We start from the raw sequence: 17,877 nt of genomic DNA on the forward strand, positions 1-17,877 counted from the left end.
TTTAATATTTTTAGTGAAAATTAAGCCATAGTTTTGACTGATTATATTTTTTACTCTTTCTAATGTTCTTTTGTCCTCATTTGCAATATATTTGTCATATGTCCTTGTTACTTAAATCTCTAAATGGAACCTCCCAATTAATGAATATTTTTTCATAATTACATTATCTTACAGACAGTAGAAACCCTGTTGGTTTTCTGACAATATTGTTGACTACTTAGAATCACATTAAATAAATAAATTCCTGTAAGAGTTTTATATTTCAGCTCTGACAGAAGAGTTACATGGGCCTGTATCTCAAGTCATTGCTGCTTGATTCTAGTAGCAGATCCAGTACCATGTCTTGGATGAGAATCAGAGACAGACCCATAGGAAATCCATCTTTCAATCACTAAACTAACCTAGAAAGGAACTTGGACAAAAGCTGCCAAGAGAATGTCATGTTTTGGGCTGCCTTTGGCAGTTTGCCTTTTTGCTAGGCCTAAGTCAGCAAAGGAAAATATTTCCTGATAATACTGTGCTCACAAAAGTTGTAGTGGGTTCTTTGCATAATAATATACAATAAATGCTTTCAATGCATAAACACTTAGATACAGATTTTTTCCATCTGAGTTTTAGGTGATTGTGTTTTCTGCATTGAAAAGAAAAAAAGTAGTGACTTCTGTTAATGTATTCTTTAAGTCAAGAAAGTAACCCTAAGAATTTGTAGCTGGAAAACTACATCTTCCTACATCTGTTTATCTCATTTATGATACCCTAAGCAATTTTGTGTGCCAGTGGAGTGTCTGCTTCCATGTTCTTTAATGAATCTGCATGGATTTCTTTAAGACTTGTTACTTGTGAGCACATGCATGCAAGTGCTCTATTTTTTTTATGCCTGATAGCAATGAAAAATTTATTTTTGGGAGGGTATTAAGTCTCTGTGGAAAGACTGGGATAAACTGCTTTTAAAAACATTTTGGCCTTTGCTGTGCATGCTCTATAGACTTTCCCATCATCGACCACTAGGATCCCCAATGGTTTAGAGAATCAGCTACAAGGTGAATTGGTGAAAATGGAAGTTAGCTGTGTGTGTGATTTGGCTTTCAACTTCATTGGTTTAATTTCTGGAAAGTTAACATCATTCAAGATTAATTCCTGCAGGAATTAGGAATGAGTTGGAAGTTGGGGTAGGTAGATGAGTGACACTTGTCCTCATAGATTGTCCTTGTAGATTTCAGCTAATCATCATGTCACAAAGTTAACATCTACAGATTATGTTGTTCTGAGGGTGCTTAGCTGAACATCCAGAGTTCTGTTTGATTCCATATTTTGGAGTTGGTTTCTCTGAAGTGAATGCTGTTTGTAGCTGATATGGCCAAGGATGTGTCCCATGACACTTGGTAACCCAGCTGGCTCAAAGAATACAAGCCTTCTGGTACCCATGGGGAGGACAGGGTGAAATTTTCTAACAAAAGGGACAAGTCATAATTCTTTACATTTCAAAACTTAAAACATTTATAGATTCTTTGCCTTCCACAGGTATATTTAAGAATCTTTGGACAAGCTAGTCACTGATACACTGGGAAACTTGTTAATTTGCCAAAGTATAAAAAGCAAATCGATTAAATCTGTTTATGCAGTCCTTGCTGTTTCCTTGAACAGTTGTTTACATCAGTAAATGTATATGTGTAGAGTGAATACTGCAGTAGTCAATTGCATTCTTTTAATTCACAGCAGTAAGGTTTCATTGTAGGTAAAGAACTATCTAGCACTTATAATTTCCAGGTGCAAATAACTGAGCTCATGAAGTGAATGCTACTGAAGTACTGGTCTTTTGTATTTAAGAACTTTGGCTTCTTGCAAATATTGTTTTCCTCAATTAGAAACATGGCAGTAAGAGTTCATCTTTTGTAAGAATGGGCAATATCCCAAACCATTTTGTAATAAAAGGTAAACGCTTGATTTCAAAATAAACATTTTTTTTTTAGTTCTCTCTAAATTCAGTGGCTAATAAAAACTAGATTTGTACAATGTAATCTGAGTAGAATTTGAGACCCCAAGATTTTAAAAATAGTTTATGCCTGTATAACTCAGCCTTCCTTTTCATTTCCAACTTGAGATCTTATAAAGGTTTTGGTCTTTTTTATTTTTTTAAGAAGAGCACAGTTGTTTTTCTGAATTTGACAATTTACAGTATCGTGCTGATTAAGGTCTATAATTTGGCATGAAATGAGTATCCAGTGTCTTTAATTGTGGCTTGAGAAAGATTACTCATTCTTCATTGTAAGAATGAGTAAGAAGTTTCAATCTCACACTTAGCTATAACATTATACTAAAGCAGTAATCCTTCCTTGGACTTCTGGAAAGCTGTTAAGATGTGAGGAAATACAGAATTACAGAGTGGTTTGGGTTGGAAGGGACTTTAAATATCATATAGCTCCAACACCCCTGCATGGGAAGGGACACCTTCCACTAGACTGGATTGTCCAAAGCCCCATCTAGCCTGATCCTGAACACTTTCAGAGAGGGGACATCCACAACTCTTTCTGGGCAGCCTGTTCCAGTCTCCCACCATGCTCACAGTAAAGAATTCCTTCCTAATTTCTGACCTAAATCTACCCTCTTTCAGTTTTAAACCATTGTCCAATCATTATATGACTATATATAAAATTCCCTCCCCAGCTTTCCCCCAAAGTAGGCTCCCTTCAGGTACTGGAAGGCTTCTATAAGATCTCCTCAGAGCTTTCTGTTCTCCAGTCTGAACAACCCCAGCTTTCTTAGCCTGTCCTCACAGGAGGGATGCTCCAGCTCTCTGGTCATATTCATGGTCCTCCTCTGGACTGGTGCAAGAGCTCCATGTCCTCTCTGTGTTGGGGGCTCCAGAACTGGACACTACTCCAGGTGGAGTCTCATGAGAGTGGAATAGAGGGGGACATGGAATGAAGACATCTGCTGAAAGACAGAACTGGCTGGGTGGCGGGGTGTGTTCTAAGGGATTCTAATGCATCCATATGCAGTGCTTCCATAAGCCTGACTTCAAATGTACCATTAATTGGAATATTACCACATTTACAAAGGGAGCTCGTGTAATTTCTAGTCACTGGTACATGGTTTGCTTTGCTTAGGCCTCTGCTTAATAGACTATCAGCAAGTCCCAGTGCTCTGCCTACAGTTGTATCCAGACTCAGGCTCTTGTCCTGACTTTTGTTGATGGGCTTTTCTTTTCCTCTGCTCTCATCCTCAAAATATAGCATACAAGGGGTGGGTGTTTCCTTAGAGACTTAATCCACATGAATTCTCGTAGCAAAACAGAAGCCAACTATTTAGAAGGGAGAGTTGGATTTGTGTTAAGTATAAGAAGACTGTTGTGTTTTATTTCAAATTAAGTAGTAGGTAAAGGATGTCCTACTGCCTCATTGTGTTACTGGATGAGGCCTTTAAGCACATTGAACATTTTGTCAATCTTTTCTTATAATCTGCTCCATGATCTGCTGTTTGTCTGGATGGAGGATTAATGCCAGGTCTTGTGCTTTAGAGATTACACCAAACTCCATGAGCCTTGTTTTCCCTCCCCTTCCCCTTTAGCCCAGGAGTTCACTTACGTCTCTATTTTTTATTGGCTTATGAAACAACTTGCTATGAAATCAGTATTTATTTAGAAATGGGAGTATCATGATGAAAAACCTTTTTCTTTTTTTCTTCTCCGGGTTTGTCACCTAGGTCTCTTTTCCTGACTGGGAAGCCCATAGAGAAAGTAGGAATGAAAGTTGGACTTTACCCCCTTTTTTTAAATGTGAACAGGTTGTCTGTCCCAGCTGTGATGGAGAGAGCTCTAGGAAATATGTCTTTCCAGGTGTCTTCTTAAGTCAGAGTGACAAAATTTCCTTTTTGTATTGCTTTGGTGGGAAGTGGATGACCTTGTTATTGCTAGCTTACTAGGACTGTAAGTAAGGACAAGAAATGAGAAGCAAAATTTATAATAAGATGTAGAGCTTCTTTAGCAGAAACCAGATTAATTTTAGATATTCCTAATGCTGTATTAAAAATAGAGAGTGCTGGTCCTATCTCAGAGTAGGAAAGGAGGAGGCGGTGATGAAGAGAACAGAAATGAGCAAGTAAAACAAAGTTAGTCTGTGAAAACAGCAAAGGTGGGAGAAAGGAGAGACAGGATGGAAACACTGTAGGTGGTGAACTTGTGAAAAAGGATGCAATCGGAGAACCTGATGTAATGGAAAACTTCCTTTTAATGGATTAGAAGAGGCACATCCCAAAGATAATGTCTTCCCTGGGGAGTTGTTTTAATTGCTAATGGTTCTGTAAAGAATACTTCATTGCAGAAGCTGAATGGTAAGCCTTATTTGACAAGGTTGTCATAGGTTTTTTCCTACTTCTTACTAGTAGCTTGTCATGCATTGTCATTTCTCATTTTCACAAAAAGCTTATATTACAATTACTTTGCATGCTTTTCAATGTATCATGCTGTGCATCTCTCCATGTTGATTCAAGTGTATAACACAACTTGAAAGTCACATCACACCAGAATTAACTTTATAATTACCTTCACAACTCTACTACAAGAATAAGTTCTTGGGAGATAGTTGTTTTGTTTTGTTTTTTAAATTTGTTTCAGTTTTTGTGAGGACCACTGTATTTTTAAAAATAAATGTGAAATTGCCAAACGTAGGCAGTGGGTGCACTTTTCCACATTGGCTGATACTGCGATTTTGCTGTCATGGGTGTCAGGACTTGACATGGAAAAGAATAATCTCAAGACAGAAATTTCATTTGCATGTTGGACATTTTATTTGCAGCATTTTGGTGGTGAGAGTCTAGAAGCCAGCTTTTTAGAAGTCAAATAGCACTAGGGGATGGGAGATGGAAGACAGGAGAGGCTTATCTGGGGGATGGGACATGATGCTGTCTGAATGTTGAGTCCCCTGCTCTCTCTGGGAGTGTGTAACAGGGACATTGCAGTAGCTGATGAGAACATCCCTGCAGCAGCAGTTCCTTTTATAGCAGTCTACATAGTATTTTTAATTAACTTCCTTAATATGGCCACAATAATTTCCTTGTCCTAAAATATTTGTTCTGTTTTTGATAGCGGAAGGGGAATGCCCTTGAAAAGAGTTCTAGTTCTGAATTAAATGCATCAGTTGATATTAACAGTTTAAAACTTAACACATATAGTTAGTTTAGTGGTTGAAGTGTTATTTTTTGCACTTCCCCTTGGATATTTGAACCAAATTTCTTTTTAGATTTCTCATCTCAGATATAGAAAAAGTAAAATGAAGGTTTAATGTATAAGATTACTCAATTTTTACATGGTTCATGTATAAAAGTACTCAATTTTTACATGGTTATATTCAGTTACATTGAGCAATCAAATGTAATTTTAATACTGCTCAGTTGCTTGATATTATGAAAACATTCACTCATTTGTAGATTCAACTGTCTGTGTTAATTATACTCTTTTGTGATAGAATCAGTGTTTTTTCTTTTGGTTTGGGTGTTCTGTTTGTTTTGTTTTGTTTTTTCTCTCTTTTTTAAATCTTGGGAGAAAATCTCAGGAGACAGAAAATAAGGATTTGGATGACCAGAACCAAGTTTGGGGCATAAAAAAAGTATTCAGTAAGTGAACATGAAATCATGGTTCATGTTGTTAATTTTCTGTGAACAGATGACAACAATATTAAATAGCATGATAAAATCTCAAGGAAAAAATCTAGCATTAGGTAAATAATACAATCATTTTCTTTTCTGTTTTGCTAGGTTCTGATAAACAAAAATGATCTGGCAGCTTTAAACTTGATGGGCAGACCTGTGTATTTTGATGTTTAAAGCCAGCTTGAATGTTTTGTTTTTCTCTAACTTTTTATGACTAAGATTCCTCAGTGAGTGTTCACACAAACTCAATTGCAATAAAACTTCCTTGTATTGTAATGTGAATTTTTCTAATTCATGCCATAGGGCTTCTTTAGTAAACCATGGGTGACAGTTTCTTTGCAGCTCAGTGTTTTCTCTGCGTTTATTTGCAGTAAATGCTACTTTATTAGCAGTAGTGCCCTTAAGTTTGGAATTGTTATGGAGCTGTTATTTAGTGGAAATTATTGGTTGTGATTTTATTAAAAGCATCTTCCAATATCCAGGGTATATAAAAATACTTATGTGAAAATCCTGTATTTTTATCACCAAAGTGGATGAAAAGTAGGATGTGAACACAAACAAAAAAATGATGAGAAGTAACGGGCAGCCAGAAACTTCAGAACTGCTTAATTCAAAATTGTGATGTATCATAATGTTTGTGAGCAAGGATATTAAGGATTTAAATTCTGTAATCCTTGCTTCATAAATTCTGGAGTGTTATTAGATAGATTGTTAATTTCATTAACTTAATAATTTTAAGTGCTCTTCTAACCTTAGCGTTAAACCCTTCTGTTTATAAAGCTTTTTTTTTTTTTTTTTTTTTTTTTTTTTTTTTTTTTTTTTTTTTTTTTTTTTTTTGTCAGCAGTCTGCCTTAATTTTTTCTTTTAATTATTTTAGTTTTTTTTTCTCTGGTCATTCTTCAGCCAGACCAAGTGAGTGTGTATAGCTAAAATATTTCTCCCTCTATATACGTGTCAGCTGACAGGACACAGTTTTTGCTGAAACTCTACTGATTTTTGCTTCTGGTCACAGCCATTCTGAACTGCGTGTTCTGGGGAAGTTCAGGTGGTGAAACTGGCTTTGTAGGAGTTTGCTTCCTTAAGTTGTGACTCATGCATTGACAATGTATCATTTACTCTTTTTTTTTTTCTTGGGCTTGGCCTTGTTCACAGAATTTGATACTGAAGTTTTTCACGTGTTTGGTGGCTTTATGTAGATGTCAGGGAGCTGATCTGCTCAGCTCACAGAACTGCAGAGCCCTCCTGGGAAGTAGCAGCTTCTCTGCTAGTGTGAGAGAGCAGAGTCCTGAAAAGAGGAGAGTACCCGGGGAGTGAAGTGTAGCCAGGATGAGGCAGTATATTCAGGTTCCAACTGTTGAGCAAGAAAAAGCCTATGATTATAATTCTGCTTTTGAACCAAGACCGTGTATGTGTTTGGGTAGGTGAAATTATCGTTTTCTGGTAACGCGGACTGTTTCTTCTTACTGCTGTTGTGTAGAATAAGTATGTGTAAAAAGAAGGACCTGTAAAGCTAGTAAATATGTAGTCTTAACATATAAAATGCATATATTCCTTTAGAACAAGAGTACATATGTGTTTAGACTTGGAAAATCCCACCTCTGGGAAGTAAAGAATGAGTATTTTGTAAAGCTTTAAGTTGGCTGACACGTAACTGTGCGAACCCCTCTGGAGGTTCTTAACCTTAATATAAAGGTTCTTAACCTTTATATTTACCTGTATCCAGTGACGTAAAGATGTCTCCAAGGGGGGAGCTACTAAAATGCAAATTTTTCTGTCACTGAAAGGAAATTGTCATAGGATTTTTCATTGATAAACGTGCAGAAAATGGAACATGTTCTTTTTACCTGGCTTAGTGTCTGTGTTCTCTAGACCTACAAGGCAAAGCAGCTCTTTTTTTTGTGAAACAAATTTATTTTATCTGGGTTAAATTTTAAACCGAATCCATTTTCAATTGCTCAGCTTCTATCCATCTTTAACAGCACTAATCTTTTCTGGTCTATGTACTGAGATTTTATTTTAATTTTTAAAGTTCAATCTATTTTTATTGTATGCTGTCAAGGCTTGATTTTGTTTGTGGTGTGCTTCTTTTATTTTTTTTCCTTTTAAATCCATACAGTTTTGCAAGCCTGTTCCTCAGTTTTACTAATCCTTCATGGTTATATCAAAACACTGAGGAATGATTAATAAATTTTCCATAAAAATCTGTCTCATAACTGTTAATTGTTTTGGTTTTCACTTTTCTTTTTAATGTTTCTTTGGAGAGCCTCTCACTTAGTTTTTTTCTGTTAGTGTTCTGCTTAAACTTTTCTAATCAGAATAATTCTGGAGGCTGAAAACTTTGATAAACTCTTGCTTTCTTACTTGCTTTCTTATACTTATTGTACTTCATAGAAAGTTCTTAATGACATTAGCATTCATATTAATTTTAGTGTTATATTTTGATGCAAGAAAAATCTTAGAAAAGTTTGAATTAATTTTTTTTTTTTTGTGGGGGTGGGGGTGGTTTTTGTAAAACTCTGCTATAAATCAATAGATAGAAATTTTAGGATACTCCTGAAATTCCAGAATGGCAAGGTGAGAAATTTTTCAGATCTTATGCACTATACTTATTGTTAAGCCTTTTTTAATGTCAAAATTCACTGTGTGCCATAAATTTGAAGAACATTGTTTGAAAACACTGGTAAAACACACAGTTCTGCCTGAATGAGTTGGTGCTGTTACCTGATAGGTTTTTTTAATCCTCAAAGGACTGTTTACAGGTTTTATGTTTAAATTTATGTAATAAACACAGTTCTAAAACAATGTTTGGAGATTTAAATTGAGATTATTTGCAAGAATTTTTGTGGATTAGGATTGGTCTCCCTTGAATTTCCCAATACTGAGTGATATACCTGTCACTCTCTCAGTCTTCCTTTCTCACTGTTTTACTCACTGCTAAAATGTTATACAATATTGCTCTCAGCAGAATATCTTTGTACAGATCTGAATTACTTCTCTTTTAATTCAAGTAGGCTTTTAACACCTTGATACTGGCACATGGAATAGCCTTGACCGTAGGTACTTGGTACCTGTAGTTTTTGTGTAAATGTAGATTTTTTTTACATTGGTCAGACCTTTGTAAGTAGGAAATGTCAACAGGAGTTAGTTGTATGAACGACTTGGCAGTAGTAAAAAAGTACTATTTCACACAGAATTGCTCAGTATTCCAGTTTATTCCTACAGTGCTTTTTGTTTTCATAACATTAGGTACTTATGTCATAAATCTGTGTTCATCTTACGGTGATACATTACTCTTTTACTCATAAACTGAGTTTAAGAAACACTTAAACCTAAAAGAGAGAACCTAAAGCCTGGTTTTAAAATCATAACTGTATCTTTGATATATTTTTATTAAATATCTTGCAAGAATTAAGTTGTCAGACTATGAGCACAATGCTGCTTTTTTTTTTTTTTTTTTTTTTTGTCAAAAAGACAAATAGTATCAGAAAAACAGGTGGAAGAGGGAAAATGTCTGCCCATATAGAACCTTGTGAAAAGACAAGTACAGCAGGCAAAGTGAATGTGTCAGTTTCTCAGATGTTCTGATAAATATGGTTACAAGCAACCAAGGAAATACAAATTCTGATGTATTTGTCTAATACTTCTTCAGTGCCTGAAAATTTTACAGGTTAATTGTAATCATCAGAGTTACTGACAAGAAACTCATTCTTTTTCTATTTTGATTTGCAGTAAAAGCTTTTGTAGCTTTTACTATTTTTAGCAAAGCATTTTGTTGTTACTTGTAGTACAAAGAAGATACCTTTATTAAGATATTTGTAAGATATTTACCTATACTGTGTGCTCTGTATATTGGGATTTCCAAGACCAGAAAGCCGGCTCATCTACATCCATGCTTGGTATAATATTATTCAGTGTATTATTTTCTGCTGGTTCTTGTGCTCAGAGCTGCTGTAATGTTATCTGAGACCTGATTGGAGTTTCAGTCTGATAATATGACCACTGAAACATTGCAAACCTAAGTTGTCAAAACACTTAAATTTCTTGGGAATAAATCTGCACTGATAAAATCGTTGGTCAAATATCAAAAAAAGTTTTCCATTTTCTTTTTGTACTGAGTTTTTTCAAGTGCTATTTTTAATGTAAGCTAAAATTATTCAAAAAACTCTAGTAGGACTGATTGCTAGAAAAACAAAGCAGGCTTTGTAGGTTTCTGTTGCATGTATTGTTTTGATTACCTTATGTATGAGTACAGTATTGGTAGTAGAAAAATTCCCTTTTCTACATCAAGTGACTGTTTTTTCTGATAGCTGGTGATGTAGTGGGATAACAAAGGGAGAGCTTGTTCTGTAGTTTATATTGCTTCATACTGGGGTTTGTAAAGCAGAAGATTACACAGTTGACTTTTTTTTTTCTGTAGAAGAGTGAATATAATGGATGTTTAGTTATTATGTTTTACTTAGTTATGTTTTGCAATAATCATTCAGAATGAAAACACCCAATGAAGTGGCCTTGGTTTTAACATTACTCAATTCTGTGCTTTTTTAAATTTTTATTTTTTTATTTTTATTTTTTCTGCATGTTTTGAAGTATGGCTGGGTGACAGGTACATTTCTAGTAGCCAAGATGTTTGCATACTTTCTCATGGACTACATTGTAATAGCAGTTTTCCATATTTGACTTCTCATTTATTTCCAGTTACCTTAATTTTGCTTTTTTGCTGAATCACTGGATCGTTTTTCTTCCTGAGTATCAGCTACACACTTCAAATAAAGATATCAGAGTTCCTGAAACTTAATTTTAAATTATGTTGGATAAATCTCTCTGCAGGAGTGTGCTGCTGTTGTGCTGCTTTGAGACCTCGCTACAAGCGCCTGGTAGATAACATATTTCCTGAAGATCCAAAAGTGAGTGATGACTTTAAAATTTTAAGAGTTTGGCATTTGAAAAATTCTGGTTATTAACTAATGCTCTAGCAATGGGTTTTTTTTTTATTTTTTGTCTTGTATTTTAACATTTTACAGTAAATTCTGCTTCAGCTCTTTGTAAGAGAAGTTAGAAGAATAGTTTAGCTGAAAAGGGAACTCTATAAATCAACTGATCCAATTCCCTTTTCATAGCAAGGCTGTGCATGCTGAAGAGAGAAACTGGTATGTTTTGTTGAGAAGAAGAGAGTTAATTAAGCAGGGTATTCTGCAGAGGTAGCACTTAATTTAGTTACTACTTAGAATTGCAAACACTTGTTTTGTTATGTTTGACTGTGTAAACTTTTTACTGTTGTACTAGATTGCCATGATCCAAAGAGGGGGTTTGCTGTTGCTGTTTTTTAATTCAGTTATTTATATACAGATTTTTCATTTCTTTTGAGCAGTCTTGGAGTTCTGTTACAGCCCAGCTCTTACACTCCTTGAAAATAAGTTCCTCCTGTGTTACCATTTTGTAATGCCAGTATCTGTACATAATCCCATGGTGGTTCAGAGTAATCCAGAGCTATATTTCTGCTGCTGTGTTTTTTTAAATGTGTTATCAGATTTTGTTAATTTTTATTGGAAGTAAATAAAACAGTCAGTATTTATGTAATGTTTGATTTATATATATAAAGTCGGTGTACTTTCCTTTATGTTACTGAGTGCTAGGTAGATAAACTCTGGTTAGATAGAGCTCTGTGAGTAGGAGTATGTCTGTATGTGTGCGTGATGCTAGCTTCAATAAAATGGTTTTTGTATATACAGCATGTTGAAAGCATGGAACACATAGTTTTATAGACTTATTTATTTTAATCCACTTGTTTTATAGAGGTGTAGAAACACCCAGAATTCCTACACTAGTAGTCTTCAGCTTTAATTTCACTCAGTAGCTCTGAGTTGGCACTTCTTAGTCTCTGCTTTTGTTAATATTCGTTGAGTCAGTGCAGGACACAAGCCAAGTCCATGATGTTTTGCTGAGTTGAAGGCCTTTTCTGAAATGTGAGAAGACTTGATAAAATGCATTCATTAATAATGACTATGTTTAAAGATTCAAAGTAAATATTTGAAAAGATAATGATTTTGTGAACTTCGAGGGAAAAAAAAAGGGGTGAGGGGAAAGATAACAAAGCTTTATTGCTCTCCCCTGATAGTTTTAATTATAACCTCACCTGAGGGGGTCCATATAGCATTTTACATTGTTACTAGTAAGTTAAATCTTTGATCTTTTCCAGCCTTTAAGTACCTTCTTGTCCAAGATGTGACACTGATGAATTTAAATATTTAAACTACATTCTTACTTGGATATAGAATCAAAATTATGCATTAAATACACTTTGCAGAGGGGGTGGGGGATGTGAAAAAAAGTTTACATTGTACCAGTAGGGAAAAAAATGTGTCTTAAAACTGAGGATGTATCTCACTAAATACTTTCTTTTGGAATACGTCCCTCTTCTCGAGAAGAGATGGTGGAAGATAATTACTTCATTTCTATAAAAATATTTTATTTTTTTTAAATAAAATTATTTTACTTAATGTTGCTGACTTTTGCAGCTAAGCTATTGATAATTTTTCGCAAAAGTGTAATTTTTTTCCCCACTAACTTACTTCCATCAGTATAGCTCATACTTTAAAAGTTGAGTAGACTAAAGGAAAAATACTTTAAAAGCTTCATATTCTCTCTGAAGTATTTATTCTCTATTTCATATGTCTGTCTTTAGGATGGCCTTGTTAAAGCTGATATGGAGAAGCTGACTTTCTATGCAGTTTCTGCACCAGAAAAGCTGGATAGAATTGGTGCTTATCTGGCAGAGAGACTGAGCAGAGATGTTGTCAGACATCGCTATGGGTAAGGAATTAAGTCACACAATTAAAAATATCAGCTACCTACATTTCATCATATTTGTTCTGATTGTGTTTAGGAAGTAAAACAGTCCCTGTCCCTTCATGGTGTGGCTGACCTCCGGGTGCCCACACAGCAGCTCCCTAACTCCCTTTCCTTGGCAGGTTAGGAAGAGCAAATAAGATGCAAGATTTGCTGGGTTGAGACAAGAACAGGGAGAACACTCAGCAGTTATCATCATGGGAGGAACAGACTCAACTTGGAGATTAATTTAATTTTTGCCAAATTGTAACAGATCAGGATAGTCAGAAATAAAAACAAAGCTCCCCCACTCCTCATTTTTCCTAGGCTCAAGTTCACTCCTGAATCCTCTGTCACCTCTACAACTGCTGAGCAGTGCAGGGAGACCATGGGGAGGGTCAGAATCAGCTCCTGGTGTCTTCCCACAGAAGCCACCACTGCAGCCCACCTGCTACCAAATCCTTGCCATATAAATCCAATATAGTATACCCTTGAATGTCATTCAGAGTACTGGCAAGTGGGGATATTACCTTTTGAGCCCCTTTGGCTATTTTTTATTTAAATATGAACTTCAAAACTCTGTCTTTTTTGAGGTAGAAATTTGAAAGAATTAAGAGTCAAAAGAAAGGGATGTTTTTAAAGAATGAAAATAAAGCAGGAAAATACTGATTCTAGGAAGTGGCAATATGCATCACAAGCCACCATTACTGCCTTCAAAATGTAAAAGGCTGTTTTTATAACTTCGTAGAATTGGTTAATCCATTCTGGAGGGTAATTAATTTTATTCCCTTCTTTTCTTTTCTCTGTCCATTTACTTAGTATGTTTTCTGAATGTGAAGGAGAACAAAGAAGTTGTTTGCTTTTCCATACTAGGATTTGGACAGACAGAGAAGCTAGAAACTAGAAAGCCAGGATGTATACTTGGAAATAAATTGTGCTAGAAAACAAAATTGAATTATATTTACTCTCACTAAGGATTATGACATCTTTTCTAAAAACACTCTGTTCTCCCTGCATCCCTCCCTGCTCCCCCTTCCCCCCCCCCCTTAAAAATAAAAGAACATGAAAGTAGGGAATACCAGTAATTTTCATGTTTAGATAATGCAAAATTATGTGCATTCCACCCTTTGTTTTCTGATTTTTTTTTTTTTTTAAGTAGTAAGTATCTAAATTGAATTAACTGTGGCAATGATAAAGATAAGTGTTTATTTGAGTCTGTCTAATTAAATTTCAGGTATGTTTTAATTGCCATGGAGGCATTGGATCAGCTCCTAATGGCTTGCCATTCTCAAAGCATAAAACCATTTGTGGAAAGTTTCCTTCATATGGTGGCCAAGCTTCTGGAATCAGGTGAACCAAAGCTGCAGGTTCTTGGAACTAATTCTGTGAGTAAATTCAGATAGTAAATCAAATCAGAATAAGTGTTTGCTTATTTTCTATGGGAAAGTATTTTCAGATATCACAATCTACCAGTTAACATCAATCAAGAACATTCTGTATGTGGCAGAGTATATATCATGTGGACCTAAACACACAGCAGGTACCTAATGGAGGCCAAAAACCTGTTTCCTTACAGTCTCTAAAATTCTTCTGGTGGCTTGACTCATCCTCTGCAGAAATAACTATTTCTTCTAGAAGGAAAAGGAAAGGTGTGCTGTAAATTTGTATTTGAAATCTTTAAACAGATCTCCTGAAGCCATTGTTTAGGTAATACAGTGTTTTCTTGCTCGCCAGCAAGGAGAGTGATACTGAGAAGGAAAAAATGACATCCTTCTCTACAGTAACAACGTGACACCGAGTCACAGAGGGATTCTTATTAGCTGCATATTAGCCAGGAGCAAAGACTTTGCAACCTCACCATCTTAGTTAGATTAAATATTTCAGGATTCAGATCCAGGCTTGAAGGGCATATTGAAAAATGTTAAGATTAAGATTTGCAGATCTAATTTTCCACGAAGAGTGATGAGTACAAACAGCATTATAGTTCTGTCATACTTCTCAACATTTTATTTCCAGCTGGTGCAATAAGAATCTCACAAATTCCAGGGTTCTGATGTGGACTGTTTTCACACAGAGTGATTGCTTTGACACAAGTAAAGAAGTAACACTTGAATTTCTTGTACATTTGCATTGTTACTGGTGTGGGGTTTTTTTGTGGATTCTGTAACACAGTTGGGCTTTCTCATTCTGAAATGATGGAGTTCTCCCTGCAGTTGAGGGAGAGAGGAAGGTGTAGCAGAGTAATGCTACTCTGGAGCAGTATTTTTACAGAATTATGGTGGAACACAGAGTTCTTGCCCTGATGAAGGGGATGAGGATCTTTTTGCTTCCAAACTAACAGGGCAGCTTTACTTAGGGTAATGAGAAAAATCAATTTATTTTAATATCTTTGAGCCAGACTATCCTGTTGCTTTTGATTTGTTTGTATAATAATGCCTGGGCAAAACCTCTTAGGGTAATAGCTTTGGAACTTATTTCCTGGGCTGCCAAATAGCAAGATGTACGTTGCTTTCCAGTTATTTAAAATTCGTGCTTGCAACAGTTACTGCCAAACTCCACTTAGATTTAGAAGACTTGTCTATTCCAAGCCAATGGTACTGAGCAGAACTCCACCTTGCAGTAATCTGTTTGATATCTCTGTCAGTTCCTAATGAACTCTTCTATGAGCAAAGCAGATTAATGGACTTCCTGAATTGGGAGATCATTTGTGTTTGTTCTGTTGTAAAACTCAGTAACAAAAAATAATACATTTTCCTAAATAAGATGTCAAATTGTGTAAGAAGAGAGAATCTTTATGGCTCTTCAACAGTATTCCAAATGCTAATTTAAATCTAATTTAAGTCCAGTGATGCTCATTTCCCCAAGTGCCTTCCATAGTCGATGGAGAGAAAAGCTCAGGAGGAGCAAAGTGTATTGGCACTGACAGCTTTTCTGTTACCAAGGACACTGACCTACTGTGTTCTTAAATAAGTTTTGCAGAGTTGGAGAAAGTTAACCATCAGGTTTAGCCTTTTTTAGTTTTTCCTCTCCTTCTGAAGGAAATAAGCAAACAGATTAACAAAACCAAACCAAAAATACTTAAAATGATAGTGACATAATAATAATTATTGTACTGTGCTTATTCTGATCTAAAACTTTAGACTAGAAAATTGTATTGTGTAGAAAAGAAGAATAAATTGTATATGAAGTAATGTCTTTAAACTGGTAAGAACTCACGTCAGCCTTTGAAAAGCTTCCCGTTTAATTTCACACCAATGAAAACGTATACTCTGCTTACACATGAAAAGATATGGAATAGGATTGTGGCTTGATTATTTTCCATCCCAAAGATGGCTTTCAAAACTCCACTGGGAAGCAATGCCAGTAATATCTTTCAGGTCAGACTGAACTGTCTTACTTGAGTTGCACTTTTTCCTCAGCCTCACAGATTTTGCTTCAGCTGTGGGGACTCCTGATTGCTCAGGAGTTTGGGTTTCAAATTACAAAAATCTGTGTCTTTGAGTAGTTTAAAGGCTTGGAAAGACCTGGAAGCTCCCAAAGTCTTCCAAGGCTTTTTCCCTGATTTCCAAATATCTGGTTTTGGATGCAGAACTTGGATTCTACTTGCTGCTCTTTATCTTAAAAAAAACAAAGAATGCTTCATTCAGATGTTAGACCTATTAAATTTTTTCTGAATTTAAATTAATTTTTAAATTAATTTATTTTTAAATTAATTTACTTTTAAAAAGCAAACCTGATTATTACTGTTTTAGAATTTTTTTTCCTATTTATTTACTTTTATGCCTGATCTTGAGGTTATATGTAATGAATTCCTATGGCATTTTATGTGTTTCATTTGTAAATTATGTCAGCTGATTTTCTACACCAGCAATTTAAAAAATTTCTTTTAAAAAACATGGTTGAAAATCTACTGTACAGGCAGATACTTAAAACAGGTGAAATTCAGTAGTGGATATGTTAAATTGTTTCGGTTTTTTTAAGTAAAACAGATCTCAAATTGGCAGTGTCTGTAAAGTTGAAAATGCCTTTTTTATCATGGAAGATATTTTTATTAACTATGTGCTAGGATAGCATATGCTTGTGAGGAAACTGAAAAAATTCTGTGCAAAAATGTGAGATTTCCTTGGCTTCATATTAGAGAATCTGAAGTCTGGTTGCAGTAATCCTTTACTTAGAAACTAATGGCAGTACTAAATTTCTCTAACCATTTTACAGAATTTCAGTAATCAAATATCATGCAAAATATCTCTACTTTTCATGCAAAAATAACTAAATCTATTGCTTAGATACATAGTGGTTACATTACCATTGTATATAAATATATATTAGTCTATTATTACATTATTAGCATAGAATAAATTAATAATGCTGTTTTTCCTGGTTTGAACAGCTTGATTTTTTTTTTAACTTATGGTCAACATTTTTTAGGTCAGGACATAATTTTTAATTTTCTGTCAATTTTACAGTTTTTTAGGGAGAGTTCAGAAAATGTCTTTAGGGAGCAGCTGGGAAAAATCAATGGAGTGTGTGATTTACTAAAACTTTCATCTTAAACTATGTTGAAGGAGCTCATCTGAATGCAACACATATTGAGCTCTTTTGGAATGTTGATGAGTTGAATTTTTCTTTTTATTTTGGTTTATTTTTCATCTGAAAAATATCAGATATATGCAACAGCCAATATTACCACATTTAAAATTATTTACCACAAATGGTTTCTTTAGTTGGTTGGGTGCTTCATTTTAGAAGGGCAGTTGTTTCTTAGGAGCAGTGAAATAATGATACTGTGGTGACAGTGTTGGGCTTCCTGTGCAGAAGGGGACTGTTACTACTCGATGCAGCATTTATTATTTAAAAGAAGAGAAGTTGTGTCCTGAATAGAAAAGTGACCTGTCCAGTGCCTCAGATAAGAACAAGATTTTTGTATTTGTTAGTGTTGGCTTATAAAATCAACTGTTCTGGGCAGAATTGAAGTGCATGTGTATGTAAAAATAGTATAAAATGTTAAGGCTGTGAAATTAAAGAATGTCAGAATTTATATTCCCACGAGAGTCCTCATTTTTCTTGCTTGTCTACAGCATGCTGATCTGGAAACATGCCATGGAAAGTTAGGTTCTGTTACAAGATGTACCAGTATGGTGTTATGTGCTAGTAGGGATTTGATACACAAAAGAAATATTGGTATCTCTTTCATAGAATCATAGAATGGGCTGGGTTGGAAGGGACCTCAGAGATCATCAAGTCCAACCCTTGATCCACTGCTGCTGCAGTTACCAGCCCATGGCACTGAGTGCCACATCCAGTCTCTCCTTAAATATCTCCAGGGACAGAGAATCCACTACTTCCCTGAGCAGCCCATTCCAATCCCTACCTTCTGCTTGCACTCTCTGCTCTTGCAGTGCCACA

The 17,877-nt window shown here is 35.2% G+C and overlaps 1 protein-coding gene across 7 annotated transcripts in view; it reads left to right on the forward strand.

The window, feature by feature from the left end:
- EFR3A (EFR3 homolog A) overlaps positions 1 to 17,877 on the forward strand; it is a 73,680-nt gene that overhangs the window by 9,594 nt on the left and 46,209 nt on the right. For 4 of the 7 annotated variants that reach the window (XM_008505366.2, XM_030445000.1, XM_030445005.1 and 1 more), the window contains exons 1-4: positions 6,952 to 7,063; positions 10,474 to 10,550; positions 12,329 to 12,456; positions 13,706 to 13,856. In XM_008505366.2, coding sequence (XP_008503588.2) covers positions 6,973 to 7,063; positions 10,474 to 10,550; positions 12,329 to 12,456; positions 13,706 to 13,856 — 447 coding nt within the window. In that variant the 5' untranslated portion in view covers positions 6,952 to 6,972. Of the gene's footprint in view, positions 1 to 6,951; positions 7,064 to 10,473; positions 10,551 to 12,328; positions 12,457 to 13,705; positions 13,857 to 17,877 lie in introns of those variants that run through there. The other 3 variants (XM_030445002.1, XM_030445004.1, XM_030445003.1) reach the window with 1 other exon arrangement.

The sequence above is a fragment of the Calypte anna genome, chromosome 2 (genome assembly GCF_003957555.1).
Source record: "Calypte anna isolate BGI_N300 chromosome 2, bCalAnn1_v1.p, whole genome shotgun sequence".
Taxonomy (NCBI): domain Eukaryota; kingdom Metazoa; phylum Chordata; class Aves; order Apodiformes; family Trochilidae; genus Calypte; species Calypte anna.